General features: G+C 40.0%; 2 protein-coding genes, 1 long non-coding RNA gene and 1 other non-coding gene across 5 annotated transcripts; 2 read left to right on the forward strand and 2 right to left on the reverse strand.

Annotated features, from left to right (window-relative positions):
• The first annotated feature begins 2,116 nt into the window (after positions 1-2,116).
• On the forward strand, positions 2,117-6,552 carry rps6 (ribosomal protein S6). The gene is made up of 6 exons (XM_031757915.2): positions 2,117-2,202; positions 2,820-2,951; positions 3,323-3,533; positions 4,466-4,612; positions 5,793-5,950; positions 6,424-6,552. The coding sequence occupies exons 1-6, from the start codon at positions 2,197-2,199 to the stop codon at positions 6,517-6,519; spliced, it is 750 nt and encodes a 249-aa protein (XP_031613775.1). The 5' UTR covers positions 2,117-2,196; the 3' UTR covers positions 6,520-6,552.
• Positions 6,553-7,765: 1,213 nt separating this feature from the next.
• LOC120440793 lies at positions 7,766-9,677 on the forward strand. Its single transcript, XR_005613514.1, has 3 exons — positions 7,766-8,128; positions 8,224-8,474; positions 8,584-9,677. It is a non-coding gene; the product is annotated as an uncharacterized LOC120440793 (long non-coding RNA).
• A 1,527-nt stretch (positions 9,678-11,204) lies between these two features.
• Positions 11,205-13,944, reverse strand: LOC116334493 (perilipin-2-like). Of its 2 annotated transcripts, none has more exons than XM_031757924.2 (6): positions 13,783-13,944; positions 13,407-13,611; positions 12,424-12,506; positions 12,113-12,326; positions 11,843-11,976; positions 11,205-11,582 (listed from the first exon to the last, which is right to left on the reverse strand). In XM_031757924.2, the coding sequence occupies exons 1-6, from the start codon at positions 13,801-13,803 to the stop codon at positions 11,310-11,312; spliced, it is 930 nt and encodes a 309-aa protein (XP_031613784.1). In that variant the 5' UTR covers positions 13,804-13,944; the 3' UTR covers positions 11,205-11,309. The 2 variants fall into 2 exon arrangements, with proteins under 2 accessions (XP_031613784.1, XP_031613783.1); XM_031757923.2 differs by having other exon boundaries at positions 11,205-11,585.
• Positions 13,945-14,188: 244 nt separating this feature from the next.
• On the reverse strand, positions 14,189-14,270 carry trnas-cga. Its single transcript has one exon. It is a non-coding gene; the product is annotated as a tRNA-Ser (tRNA).
• Positions 14,271-14,455: the final 185 nt, after the last annotated feature.

Below are 14,455 nucleotides of genomic sequence, written 5' to 3' on the forward strand. Positions count from 1 at the left end.
AAAGAGTACCATTTAAAAAGCAGTGGCCCGTTCGTATTCTACTAATAACAACCTCCTCTTGTCTCTTTAATCCGCTACTCCTCTTTGCTTCTATTGTGTGTTGTACCCTCTCCCTTTTGTGTCAGTATCCCATGCCATTTGCCAGAAGTTCTTACTTTCTGTCCAAACTATACTTTTCCCTTCAGATTTTGACAATGGTATCTGTACATCTATGTCGACTCTCAAACGTAGGTCAGGAAGGGAGAGCTTAGTTATGTTTGTCACGGTAATTTAAAAAAAAAAAAAAAGAGTGGTGGGGGGGTGCTGAGATACTTAAAGTTTGTATGTTCAAGTTAGCAGTAGTCAAAGAATACTGGTAATTTATATTTTCTAGCAGACTTTTATATAAAGTGAGCCACATGTTGCCCAGTGTTCAGCAGCTTTTTTCTTTCTTTTTCTTTTCTTTCTTTCTTTCTTTCTTTCTTTCTTTCTTTCTTGCTGTCTCTAAAACAGAATTACGGTTAATATCTCCAAATTTCGATTTTCTCGAGAATAATGAATAACAACAATAAATGTCTGCCTTTTTCCCTTCCATAAACTAATCGAGCTTTCTTTTTTTATATCACTTTCTTGAAAAAAGACTTAGTTGTAGCTGTTTTGTTTTTATCAGCAACAAGCTTCAACACAAAACTGAACTAAATCCACTGTTTTATTGTTCTTTAAAAGTAGACCCAAGTAAGAAAAACAAAAAGAAACTAAAAAATACAATAAAATAACTAGTGTCTTCATGATTTGCTATTTGTTTTTGTTTATTTTCTATATCAGTATGTTTTTTGTTTTGTGTAAATTTTATGTAATGTGCCTGGAAATTAGACGTTTTGCTAACATGTAATGTTTTCATCTACTAGTGTCCATTCATATGCGTTGTCCCTGTTAAATAAATAAAATAACAGAAAACTAACAAAAATGACATATCTGTTACTTACCGCCTTTGGTGTAAAAGGTGGGTTTGTAAGACTTTAAAACTGATCTAAATACAGTTACAAATCCAAAATGTATGTCCTTCCTCTTCACATTTTTTACATTTTAAAAAGCTATGAGTGGGACAGACTGAGTAAATTAGCAGGCCTTGTCCAACCTCTGTACAATATGTTTGACACTTCTGGTCTACTCTTTCCACTCAGTTTTGTGTGGGACAGCCCCGCTATTGTGCACACTCACATGGATTGATGCTGGTCGATACATGTGAAAGAAAGCTGTCTTTTACATTGTAGTGATAATATTTAGTTAAACTCACTATTCCAGAAATAGGAACAATTAACAGCTTTAATTTACCTTATTTTCTTGACTTCTTGACTTGCCTTTAGATTGCACCTCTTTAAAACACACACACATTTGTTGTATTAATTGATAATATCAAGTTTTCAGTAGAGGGTAAAAAAGGCCTGTCATCTCACAATAAAAACGGAGGAACTTTGTTCAGAAGCTGCATCTTCAGCTAACATAGCTGCATGGCTATTTTTTATCAGTGTTTTTCTAAGGGTGTTGTACAAGTGAGCAGTTAATTATGGTAGCCTTTATCAAACTGGCTAAGTGTTTTTCAAAGAGACGGTTTGTTTATTTTGAAGCTGATTAGGCCAGTATTCAAAGAAGGTATCTCCTGCCCAACTGGGATGGGAATTATCTTAACATCTCACCCCCTTATGCACTCTCTGGCACCCTCTGGCCGACGCATGCTCCGTGGCTCAATAATAATCCCCTCAATATGCAGATTTTTGTAAATCCACAATACGTCCACTGTCACAAGGATTAATACAGTTTGAAAAAATCTCAACGAAAGACACAGAATTTACAAAGAATACAATATTCATTAATCCTTGTGACAGACAGGCTCATAATATCATATATATTCATATATTCATATCTATATATCTCTCTCTATATAAATATAAATATATATCTATATATATCTATATACATATATATATATTCTTCTGTTAAATTAATTTATTTGATTAGGTAATGAACACGGTTAAACAACACTTAATAGTATAACATATATTCTTGTATAACATAAATTATTAGTATAACATTTTAATAACCCTAAATTTTTCAGCGAACCAGTTATCGCGATAGCATTTCAGGTCTATGTGAGACCACGAGGCGGATATCCGGTCTCTTTTCCGTGGCGGACCGTCGGAGGGTCGGTTTGGCAAAATGAAGGTATCGTATTTCTTTAACTGTGTTTCTCTTCGTGTTGTCGCTTTTTGTTAAATATTACGATATGATGATAGCTGACAATGTGAACTTTAAAGCGGGCTGGTTTAAAGCAGGAATGGTGGCTCGGCCGCTCAGGATGAGCTTTGATTATGATTATGAGAGCTAGCTGACGAGCCTGTTGGATAACGCTGTGGAAACATGGCCGCACTCTGAGCGAAATGTGGGTCCAGTTTAAGTCTAGTTTTACTCAAATGAAACGTTATTATACCTTTATGTCCTCTCCCCTGCACTGTGATAATGTTAGCCACTGATCCGGCTGTGTCAAAAGCTAAAGCCGGAGTTTTCTGAGCTTTGAACCGGCAGAGAAGCTAACAGGCCCCCGAGCCATCTTCTCACCCCCTGATTCAAACATTAGCTCACGTCAGACAAGCTTACGATGTCGGTAACCGCTGCTTCGCGTTAGCAATGTTGGTGGGTTTTTTGGGTTTTTTGCGGGGGGGGTTAACGACATCAAAATCATTGAACGCTTTAGCAGCTCATTTAGCAACATTCAAATGCACCTTGACTCGCGGTGACCTGTACGCACATCCAGTAACATGGTAATTGCGCCTCTTTTTCAGCTGAACATCTCATTTCCCGCTACTGGCTGCCAGAAGCTGTTTGAAGTTGATGATGAGCGAAAGCTGCGTACCTTCTATGAGAAGCGAATGGCCACTGAGGTGGCTGCTGACCCTCTGGGAGATGAGTGGAAGGTGAGTTTTTGTGTGATGTTTGGTAAATGTGTGGCGTGGCACACCAGCAGACCCTTTCTGACTGACCCATAGTCGTTAAGGGGGGACAGCGTGTTGCCAGAGGAACAGTGGAGCTGCTTTCAAATGCAACCAGCCCATATAACAATGGCTGATTGAAACAGCTTTGCTCCCTCAATTTTTAGCGCAGTTAACTTGGAATATGTTAGGCTAGATTATATGTGGGTGATTATGTGGAAAGAAAAGCTAGATATGACCCTGCCAAAAGTCTAGTTGTATTTGCTGCTGAGTAGTCAGTGAGAATTTGACCTTAATCGGCTTGGCATATTTGCTAGAAAGGATGTGAAGCAACACACTGCTCTATGCTTTTGCAGGGCTATGTAGTGCGCATCAGCGGAGGCAACGACAAGCAGGGTTTCCCCATGAAGCAAGGTGTGCTGACCACCGGTCGTGTGCGCCTGCTCCTCAGCAAGGGCCACTCCTGCTACCGTCCCCGCAGGACTGGTGAGCGCAAGCGCAAGTCTGTGCGTGGCTGCATCGTTGATGCCAACCTCAGCGTTCTCAATTTGGTCATCGTCAAGAAAGGTAATGTGCTTTATATGTCACATTATCTTGATTACCTCTTTGGAGTCACGTGTAAAGGATGCATGATGGCACGCCAGCAGACCCTTTTGGATTTTCCTGTATTCCTTAAGGGGGGACAGTGTGTGTTGCCAGAGTAACTGTGGAGCTGCTCACCAGATGCGACCAGTCCTAGTAACAGTGGATGGTTGAACTGCAATGCTCTCCCATTGTTTTAACTGGTGCCATAATAATATGGTAAAAATGAAACTAGTATTTTTAAAGGTTAGGAAGCTTGGAAAGAAAGCAACTTGACTTAAAGAGGTTTCTTGAAATGAAGAACTAGAAGCCTCTTGGATGAGAGGTGAAACATAAAGAAGTCCTGTCACTTCCTTTCCAAGCTCCTGAGATATAAGAGATATAGTATTGTAAGCTTTCTCCATTTGAGTCTCTTTAACTGTCCATAAGTTAACTTTTGGTTTGGTGTGATGCTCAGAAGACAAAAATAAACAAATGCATAAACTACAATGCTCATTTTAAAGTAACTCAATTGAGTGGGTTGTTTCTTCACCAATGCTACACTAAGCTTCATTAAATTTGGCTAGGAAGGTTTTCCATAATCTGACTGATGGGGTTTGCTGTCTCTGTTCTTCTGCGTTGGTGGACAAATCATTTGTAATTTATTTAGATAAAACCTCATATCTTCCTGTAACTGCTAAGACACTCAAGTCCTGGTACATGGTGGGAAAATAAGACTGACGTGTATACTTTGAGCATTTTATGCCTCAACACTGCCCGAACTGGTGAGGCTTTCTCTTCAGTTCACTGAAGAGTAAGCTCAGCCATTTGACACTTGTAGTATTTAGTACTGTTACAATCCTCTGTTGGTGCTAGGAATACTTTTAAGAATTCTTTAGACCTGATTGATTGATCATCCTTATCTTTGTAACTCACAGGTGAGAAGGACATTCCCGGGCTGACCGACAGCACTGTCCCTCGCCGCCTTGGTCCCAAGAGGGCCAGCAAGATCCGCAAGCTCTTCAACTTGTCCAAGGAGGATGATGTTAGGCAGTATGTTGTGAGGAGACCCCTGACTAAAGAAGGTAAGACACTTTTTCATTTTGAGAAATGTTTCCCTCCATGTGGAAACAAAATTATGATGTAAACTGCTGTCAGAAGCATGCCAGAGCAGCAGGTGGCACTATAACGCTGACTGTATATGTAAATGTTGACCAGTCTAATGATAGCATGGAGCACATGTTTAATGTTGCAAGTTTTCCAGAAAATCCAAACGACACATCTATATCTGCGATTACTGTAGCATTCAAAATAAACTAAAAGTGAGCTTAAGGTCCTACATAAATGTCTTTTGACTAAAATTGGTGGGAGTAGGGTTTAGCTGAGGTGGTCAGTACAATGCTTAATTTTCCGGGATGTAGGGAGGTGTAAGTGCTTTCTTTTCCAAGTTTGGCTCTTGTAGAGTTGGTTTAACTCTGGACAAACTCGACAGAGGTCCTTTTTAATTCTTTCCTTTTTTGAAGTGTAAGAGCAGGTAACAGTTACAAAAACAGGTCTTCGACGCTCGTCTGCCAGTGAGTGCATCTGTAGACGTTTTTTAGGACTGCATTATGTAAACACAACCTTAGTGAGATGAAGAAGATAGATGTGTTGTATGTAACAAGTGTGAGGCGGACTAAAACTGAGTTGTAGAAGTTTCTGCATGAATTCTGACCAGTGCATGTAAAGAAGTAATAAACATTTATTTCCTTGTTTAAGCATTTGTTTGTTCTGCAGTTTGTGTGATGTCTGTGCTTGTAAGATGTTTGTAGTAAAGCCAATTTAAACTCATCACTAAAGAGAGTGCCGTTAAATATAGTCGTGTTGATGAGCTCCCATGGTTACTCAAATTTGGGGTAAAGAGCTGGGATCAGGAACAAGCTGAAAAATGAATTTTATGATAATAAACTTGATTCAGCAGAAGTGAAGACTGCAGGTAACTCCCAGGTGTGCTGTGTTGAAAACATTCAGTTAGTGTGAATTGTGTTCTGCCTAGTAATGAGTCATCAGCAAGGCTTTGATTAATGCAGGGTGCCGGCATGCAGACAAATCAAAGTTACTGTTTTTTGTAGAATTGGAAAGTAAGGAATGTGCTTCCTTAGAGGTACTACAGTACGAGTTGTGTGTACAGACTTAGAAACTAGGTACATTAAGCTGCTTTCTCATTACCACATTTGACCTTGAACTGTGTCAGTACTGACTCTATCAATCCTCTCGCTTTGGTAGGTAAGAAGCCCAGAACTAAGGCTCCCAAGATCCAGAGACTGGTGACTCCTCGTGTGCTGCAGCACAAGCGCCGCCGCATCGCACTGAAGAGACAGCGCACCCAGAAGAACAAGGAGGAGGCCTCAGAGTACGCCAAGCTGCTGGCCAAGAGGATGAAGGTATGTGTTAATCTAGGCCTTTATTATCCTTAACCAGCATCAAAGATCACACGACTCTGCTTTTGTCGTGTGACTGCACACTAAAAAAATTTTCTAGTGGTTTAGATCAATGAAGATAATGTGACAAATAATTTCTGGCAGGTGCGATATTTCCACTAGTGTTGGAGCAGCTGTATTACATCAACTACATTGTGTCTAACAACATATTGTAATTAATTTCCTTAAATATACTTTAAGTTATGATTTAATCTTTATTCAGTTGAAATTTAAAGTATAGGATTGTGTGTTTTAGCAGTATAGTTTTGACTTGCCTTGCATGATTCAGCTGTAATGGCATTCAGCTTATGGTTAATTCAGATTATGGTTTGCCTCTGAAAAACATTCAAGGAGCAAATGATGGTGAAAGGTTAAAGAGACATAAAGTAGGACATGTGGCAACTGTTGGACTGACACGCATTTGTTCTTGTAAACAGGAGGCCAAGGAGAAGCGCCAGGAACAGATTGCCAAGAGGCGCCGCCTTTCTTCTCTGAGGGCATCCACATCCAAGTCAGAGTCCAGCCAGAAGTAAAATGGAGTCAAATAAAGTCATGTTTTGCTGAAACAGTGTTGTGCAGTTGTCATTTATTTTCTCTTCTAGATATCCGCCCATGAAGTAATGCATTAGATGATTTTTGTCAGCGCATGTGGATGCAACAAGAAACTTTAGTTAGTGGTGGACAATCTGGCCTGAAGAGTTTTAACTCTTGAGTTAGACTAAATGGAAGTCCAATGTATAAATATCTGCTTTGTTTTTTTCTGACTTAATGAGAGGTAGTCAGGGAAACTACACAGAAGTATTAACAAAAGTATATGAAAGTACTAAACAATTTAGAAAAGTAGAAACACTGGAGATCAAACACTAGGGGCCATCAAGGCTTACCTTGATTTAGCAAGATGTCAAGTGTGGGGAGAAGTTTACCATGCTGCTACTTCAACTTTTTCAAGTTTGATGAATGAACTTGGTCTACACGAAGCCTACAGTCGTGCATGATACAGCCACAGATCAGTGGTTGCTATTATGGAGTACTGCAATGGTATTTTTATTATTTTTATTTGGTGTGAGCAAATTCTGGTCCACACTCCAAGCCAGTTGATGGCTGTAATGCAACTGCTAAAACAAAAGAGGTAACCAATGAGAGGAAACGGTTCAAGAGAGAGAAAGTCCTAGGATCTGGTGTGGAAACCCACTCCCTGACGAGACTAACAGTTCTGAACGTGGTGGCTTTGGGCCTTGGATAGCAGGACAGAACTGGCTTCTGCCACTAGTTGCTTTGGAGGAAAATAAATCTTGTGTACCCCATTTTCAGTGTGAGTGTGGTGGTTTTCTGCTGGTCACTATTAGAACTTATTTATTGCATGGAAGCCATTTTGTGACCCCCCCCCCCACACACACACACACAGACGGTGACTAAGTCCAATTTACTCCTGACCCCATTGCCCCTGATGTGAACCTTGGTGCTCTGGTAATTCTGTCATTCAATAAATTTTTGTTTAATCTCTTTATTTGTTTTTTGGGCAAGTGAAGTTACAAAAATCTCTTCAGTCATATGCACTTTGGTAGACAGAAAAAAACCTTTGTAGACTGTTTGGAGTAATCTTTCCTAATGTGGGACTTTAATATTGAATTTTCCAAAGTGAATTTTCTGCCTACAGTTCTGTTTTGCAACTGAAAATATTATGGCAACACTGAGAAGACAAATCATTAACGGTGTATGGTCAGATACAGGTGATGGTGTGGCTGTCTTAGTTCTCTTTCGGTACCAGAACTTAAAAAAACTGACTCAGTTCTTGCCTGAGGTCCAGACCAGGAAGAACAAATATAATACTGAGCGAAAATGGAGATAAGCAGGCAGATAATATACCTTACGCAATCGTTGGAGAGTATTTGACAGTTTCGGTTCCCGACTGTGATACAACTACAACATTTCAATGGAAGCAAGTAGAGGAATCTACAAACCCATCTGGGTATGTGACAGTTTTTGTTTTTACTGCATTTCAACAGTTTAAAGAATTTGATGTAGTTTTAAAAGCTCACTAAGAATAAATTTAAGTAACAATGAGTAACTTGTTTCTTTGACAGGTGTTGTTCAACACACTCATGTGAAGATCTGCTGGCATCTTCCTGCCTACGGGCTCAGGTAAGACCCAGATCCATTCAAGCCAAAACTGACCTAAAATATCAGATAATTTGAGGACCTGAGAGTGGTGATTAAATGTCTCCTTTTATTTTTAGGTTGCAATGATGGAGTTCCTTGGGCTTCAGAGGGAAAATCTAATTCCATCAAACATCACTGCTGAAGATCTGAGAGTTTTTTTGGCGGAGAAAACCAAAGAGACACTCAGCACTGAGTTACTGTGACAAATCAAAGTCTGTGATGTGTGCAAATGCTGACAGGAAGCCCCTGTTTTGTTTTCATTTGAAGACTTTGGGAGTTTGAATTAGAAGATTTTGAAGAAGAAGAAGCCAAACCTCTTCTGAAACTGGTAAGACTAGAAAACTCACAAGACTTATAGTAATTTGGAGATTTATTTTTTCATTATGTTCACATAACCTCTAAACAAAACTGCACTGTAAATGTGTTTTCTGTTTCAGGTATGGGCAGTGAACATCATTAATAAAATGAGGGACAAAGTTTTAAGCCCAGATGTTCCTTAAATTTCCAGAGGCCATATCTCCTAAATTTAATTGACTCACATCTGACAGTTTATAACAGTCCAGCTACAGTGTTTTAATATTTCTGTGATGCTTTAAATAGATTTAAAAGCTAATTCTTACAACGTTACTCTATAGAACACCTAAACTCCTCCAATGGTGAAGGATTACATTGAAATCCTTAAAGAGAAGCAGTAGGAACCACAAAGCACCAAACTGCTCACTGCACAGGAAGTGGTGATAGACGTAGTTCCCTGCATCCTGCAGGGCTTCTGGGAGCTTCCTCCTCGTCCCCTCTTGAACATGGCCTCCCAGAGTTTGAGCATACTCCAAAAAGTGTCACCAAGGCCACTTTGGATCGAGTCTCCAAAACTCTCACAGCGATGGAAAGTCAGGCTGTCTTCTTCCGCTCCATCAGAGACAACATGGTCCAGAGCATCCCGACAAAAATCAGAGAGAAATATGCTTAAGAAATTCTACTTAACAACATTGCAAACTTTGCACCAGTGCTGCTCAAGAAAATTGCCGATGTAGCAAAGAACCACATATCTAAGATCCTAAAGCCCCCTTCAAGTCTGCCAATGTCAGATCTTCTTCCCAATGAAGAACTTCATGCTGAAAGTTCATCATTGTTTGATGTTCCTCACATTGAAGAACCTACATCTTAATGTCTGCAAATCCCTGATATTCAAGATACTGAACATCTCAAAAATTTACATAAGAAAAACTGTCTAATGACAAAAGAAAATTTAGAGCTAGAACACATCTGAATGAATATTGAAAGCTCAAATTAAATCACTGGAAGATTAGACATTTAAAATACATAATTCCAAACTTAAGGATGTCAAATGAATAAACAGAATATTTTCAGAATATCTGCTGTGTGTGTGTCAGTGCTGAATCTTCATTGATTGTGGGTAAAGTTTACACTGACACAGGCTAACTATGGTGGAGTGCTTCATACCCCACCCCCACTACAGACTGGCTGCAAACAGGGTGGAGGTGTGTAGGGGCTGGATTCAAATTAGGCTGTCTGCAACGCTGTCTTGTGTTTTAAGAAGCTGGATCAAAATAAGTAATGTTACAGCCGGTAATGTTTTGTTTCATGCTGGGTAGGAAAAGTTTAACCTCTTTAATGATTAAACTGGTTCATGTGTGGAATCGTCACTTACGATATGATGTAGACTTTATTAATCTCTCACTGGGGAAGATTTTTTTTTCCCTGTGCACATAAAGTTCAGTGGGACTGATAATACATACATACAGTCTGGATGAAGGACAGTAATGCTGAAGGAGCTGCTCCCAGCCTCTACAGTTTTATGCAGGGGGTGGGAGGTACTGTCCATAATGGACATGTGCTTGGCTAACATCCTCCTCTCACCCACCTCCTCCATGGGTGTAGGGGGAGAGCTGGCCCTCTTCACCCTCTATTAAAACCGCTTTTTGTCTCTCTCCTTGCTACCACCTGTCCAGCTGACACAAACAAAAGACTGAAGAAGCCATCACTGTTCTCCACACCCCAAAAGACCTGAGCCTGGCATGACTCATCACAGACTACTTCCTCTCCAGTCTCCATGGCGAGTAAATAAGCAGGCATGTAGCCTCTCTCTCTCTCTCGACAGGAAAGCGGTATAATCAGACACGCAGACCAGAGAAACAGCAAATGTGTAGCAGAGAGGGACAGAAAAAAAAAAAAAAACAATCAGCCAAATGCTGAGAAGTGTCAGTAAAGAACCAGGTCAGTCTGCAACAATATCATCGTTGTTCACGATCACTTTCAGTGTGTAGTTTATTTTAATTGATGCTTCCTATGGAGTCTAGTTTTATCCAGTGTATGTGAAGGAAAGTTTCAATACAGTAACTAACACTTTGCCCATCAGTAAAAGTTACACACTGCCAAACAGTCACATTTGCAGATTTTGGTGAACATCATCAGAACTACAAAGAACATGAAGCTTCAGTATATTTTGGGCAACTTCATCTTTTCCTTTTTTTTTTTTAAAATATAAATCTTGCACAAGAGAAAATACGTGAAGTGACAGCGAGTGTTATAACGGGCTAAAAATGGCTGGAATTTTCAGAAATGGGCAAAAAAAAAAAAAAAAAAAAAAAAAAAAAAAAAAAAAAAGTGGTGTGCCAATCTATGGATGCATCCCTACTGAAACCCACAGACTGTCACCAAACAGAGCAGCAGCAGAAATAACAGACTACATGAATATATTAAGACTATTGCGACCAACTGTGCAACCGTAATAACAAACTTCAGCTTCCTTTTATTCTTATTGTATTTATTCAGCAAGAAAGTTGGAAAGATTAGAAATATATCCAACTACCTCCCAGCATCTTTGCAAAATCAGTAGTTAGCTGGTTTGTATGAACAGTGCTCTGGGAGGATGTCCTCCAGTTAATTATGGTCTCAGTCTGCCCCATTAAGGTGCCTTAGTTTATAAGCACATTAAATGCCAAGAACAGAGTCATTTATAAGCTTAGCAACTGGAGAAGCTGCCACTAAGTGATTGTTTGCAGAGCAGCTATCCAACTAAAAGGACAAGATTAGAGTCTGTGAATCTTCAGATATTTATTTTAGACAAGATGACAAATTCAGCTCACATATCAAAAAGTTAAAGTACATGACATCAATGACGCACACATTGCTTAACGTTACATTAGCTTTCAAATCCAGACCTCTTGGTAGCCCTCCCCTTCTGGGCTACGCCCCTTTGAGGCACAGAGGTACGAAGATAACTTCTGCCTGGATTAGATTGCTTCTTCTGGGTTGGCAAGGAGTTTAAGTTGTACATCTGAATGATGAAGAAAAACCCAGAGAACGCCTGATTCTGCAGGTACTGAGGCAGCCGTTGGACTCTCCAGACCAGGGCCAGCCAGCTGGTCTGCAAGTTCTCAACCAGAGCCGAAGGCCCAGGTGAACTCCTCATTACCTGCTGAGTAAAGAACATAAATTTCAACAAGTTTGTACAGAGCCGCATCACAATAACAGTCCCCTCAAGGCACTTTATATTGTAAGGTAAAGGCCCTGCAATAACGGAGAGAAAAACCTAACAATCAGATGACCCCCCCTATGAGCAAGCACTTTGGAGACAGTGGGAAGTAAGAACATGCATGCAGAGGGGGAGGTACTAGGTTAATGTTTTATGTGTACTTTCTGTGCTAAACATATCAAGAACTGCTCACAGCACACCTGAACAGCTTGAATCTTGGACCCAGCTTCACGGTAGAGTCTTCTACACACTTTAGCGGTGAGTGAGCACAGTCGCTCAGGGTAACGGCCCCTGTGTGTGACCACTTCAAAACCTTCCATCAAGCGAGCTTCTTCTAGAGATTGAGGAAGAAAAGAAAGGAATCTAAATGGCAAAAACAAAACCCCCCCACACAAAAAAAACAAAAAAAAAACAACAAAAAAAAAACCCACACACACACACAGAACGCTAATGAATGAATTTTAGGTTACCTTGTTGCGTCGGGGGAAGCACTTGGTCCACCAGAGCCTCAGACAAGCTCAGAGCTGTGTCCAGTCCCACAGTTGTCACACCAACGACCCTCTTCAGAGGTGATCTGTTAATGCCATCATTCATCCTGCTCATCACCCAGTCAATGGTTCGATTGGCTGCAATGCTCATCCCAACCTGAATCTCATTCATTTTGTTTTTGGCAGGGATAACAATCTGAGCGAAGAAAATTAAATCACAACATAAAATATTTTATCTATTATTCCAGACTTTACAGGACTGTTGTGACTTAAACGAGGAAAGGAAATATTACCTGCTCTGTGGATGACAGAATTACAGAGAATGAAGCCTCCAGCCAGTCGAGACTCTTGCAGGCAACATCATTTGCAAAGGAAACTGAAACATACCCATGAATAGTGTTGGTGTTTATCCAAACAACAACTTTGACCTGAAGGTCAATAAAAAAAAAAAAAATAAATAAAAAAAAAAAAAAGTGTTTTCAATCTCATCATTATCCTGATGCTACAATGTGTCAGGTTCACTTAAATTTTATTTCGAACATACAAATAACTGAAATAACAAGAGAAAAAAAAAAGAAAAGCGAAAACAAAACATAAAAAAACATCAAGTTTCATGTCTACACAATGTGTGTGGTCAAACTTGTTCGACTGCTTGTAGACAAATACGTAATGAGCACAACATAGCAGCAAAACAATAAATTCAAGCATGTAGGCATTTCAGTACGATCGGCTGAAGTTCAAACCCAGAATAAAAGATGATTGAAATTATTTTCAATATGGCATGGTGGAAGTGCCTGATGGGCTGGTCTGAGTATTTCAGAAACTGCTGAACTACTGGGATTTTCCCCACACAACAGTGAATGAAAAAAAGAGACAACTCTGGATGAAAATGCCTTGTTAATGCCACAGGACAGTAACACAAATAACCACTTGTTACAATCAAAAAAAAAAAAAAAAAAATAACAGCAGAAGAGTATCTGACATACACCACCTTGGACCCTGAAGCAAATGGGCTATAGCAGTACTTAATAAAATGGCAGTGAGTGCGTTTTAAAACTTCTCCAACTCCAATCCCGAGTTTAGACAGCTCGTTGTGTGAGAACATCCGAATGAAAAGGTTTTTAAAATGTTCATAAAAACCCTTTGCATTGCAGAAGGATCTGGGTGGTTACACCAGTTTCTGTACAGATTAAGGTAGTTGAAAGCTGGAGAAAACCAGCTGATTTAATGTCATTTCCCACATCATTATGGAAGAGTCCTAACAGTAGCTACTTACTCTGGGGCTCCAGTTTAACGATAACAGGCGACGCTCTGTAACAGGCTGCTCTGCCTACAGCTGTCACGCTGCTCTCCAGCACTTCACACGCAGACTTCAGGCCGGGATGCCTGGATTTTGTGCCCGTGTACAAGACCGATAGTCTGGCAAAAGCCGCACGAACTACAGGCAGATTCACCAGCCTGGCAGCTGCACTGGGTGCTTTCTACAAAAAGAGACAGCAGAGAGTCGGAAAGCCAAGCTCGAAATCCAACCCACGGTGAAAGAAGTGCTTTCATTTCTTTCGCGTTTAAATGCCAAATGAGCATAAAAAAAAAACCATTTGGTGTTTAGGTAAAAGTATAAGACTAAGGGACTAGTCCTCGATTGTACTCACCTGGTTGTTGTTCACTGTCATGTTTTGTACACTTTGAGAAACAAGAACAAAAAAAATAAAATGTAAATCTTTCTCAGAAACTTCACATATTCATTGTAAAGGCTAAAACGAAATAAAGCAACCAGGGCAAAAACGTCCGCTCAAATAGCGTGGGAGAGTCAATTAGTGGCCCACCTGTTCTTAACTCTCCTCGTAATCACGCGTGATTTCATAGCAAGCATAAGAAGATCACAAATTAATCGTCTGCTTAATCACGATAGCTAAACTGGTTTAAGCTACATAAGTGTGAGAATCAACGGCACAGTTTTCAATTAATTTTTTACTGAGAATATTATAGCATTTATATTTCTTAAATGACCTTAAAGGGAACCGTTGCAATACTTCACCTACCCAGAGGAGGACGCGACGCTGTGAGCAGGATTTGAACCTGCGCGGGGAAACCCCATTGGATTTCGAGTCCAACGCCTTAACCACTCGGCCATCACAGCTGTATACATGTCGGCCATCTGAAGAAAAACAATGCCAGATGTGATAGACAACAGGCGTCAACAGTAGTCGTAGTCGCATGTTCATACCTAACTCTAATTATTAGCCAGTAATCATATTATCGAATTCATTTATTGCTTTAATTTCCTCACACAGGCCTGCTCTCAAAATAAGAGGGTGGAATAAA

This window comes from Oreochromis aureus, linkage group 6, assembly GCF_013358895.1.
Source record: "Oreochromis aureus strain Israel breed Guangdong linkage group 6, ZZ_aureus, whole genome shotgun sequence".
Taxonomy (NCBI): domain Eukaryota; kingdom Metazoa; phylum Chordata; class Actinopteri; order Cichliformes; family Cichlidae; genus Oreochromis; species Oreochromis aureus.

Excerpts from the sequence above, each read along its gene's own strand:
- rps6 (XM_031757915.2), top strand. Across the intron at positions 2,952-3,322 it reads CTCTGGGAGATGAGTGGAAG|GGCTATGTAGTGCGCATCAG; the intron begins GTGAGTTTTTGT and ends ATGCTTTTGCAG. Across the intron at positions 4,613-5,792 it reads GAGACCCCTGACTAAAGAAG|GTAAGAAGCCCAGAACTAAG; the intron begins GTAAGACACTTT and ends TCGCTTTGGTAG.
- LOC116334493 (XM_031757923.2), bottom strand. The coding sequence starts at position 13,803 with ATGACAGTGAACAACAACCAG. Across the intron at positions 11,977-12,112 it reads GCTTCCCCCGACGCAACAAG|AAGAAGCTCGCTTGATGGAA; the intron begins GTAACCTAAAAT and ends CTCAATCTCTAG. Across the intron at positions 11,586-11,842 it reads CCAAGATTCAAGCTGTTCAG|CAGGTAATGAGGAGTTCACC; the intron begins GTGTGCTGTGAG and ends TTCTTTACTCAG.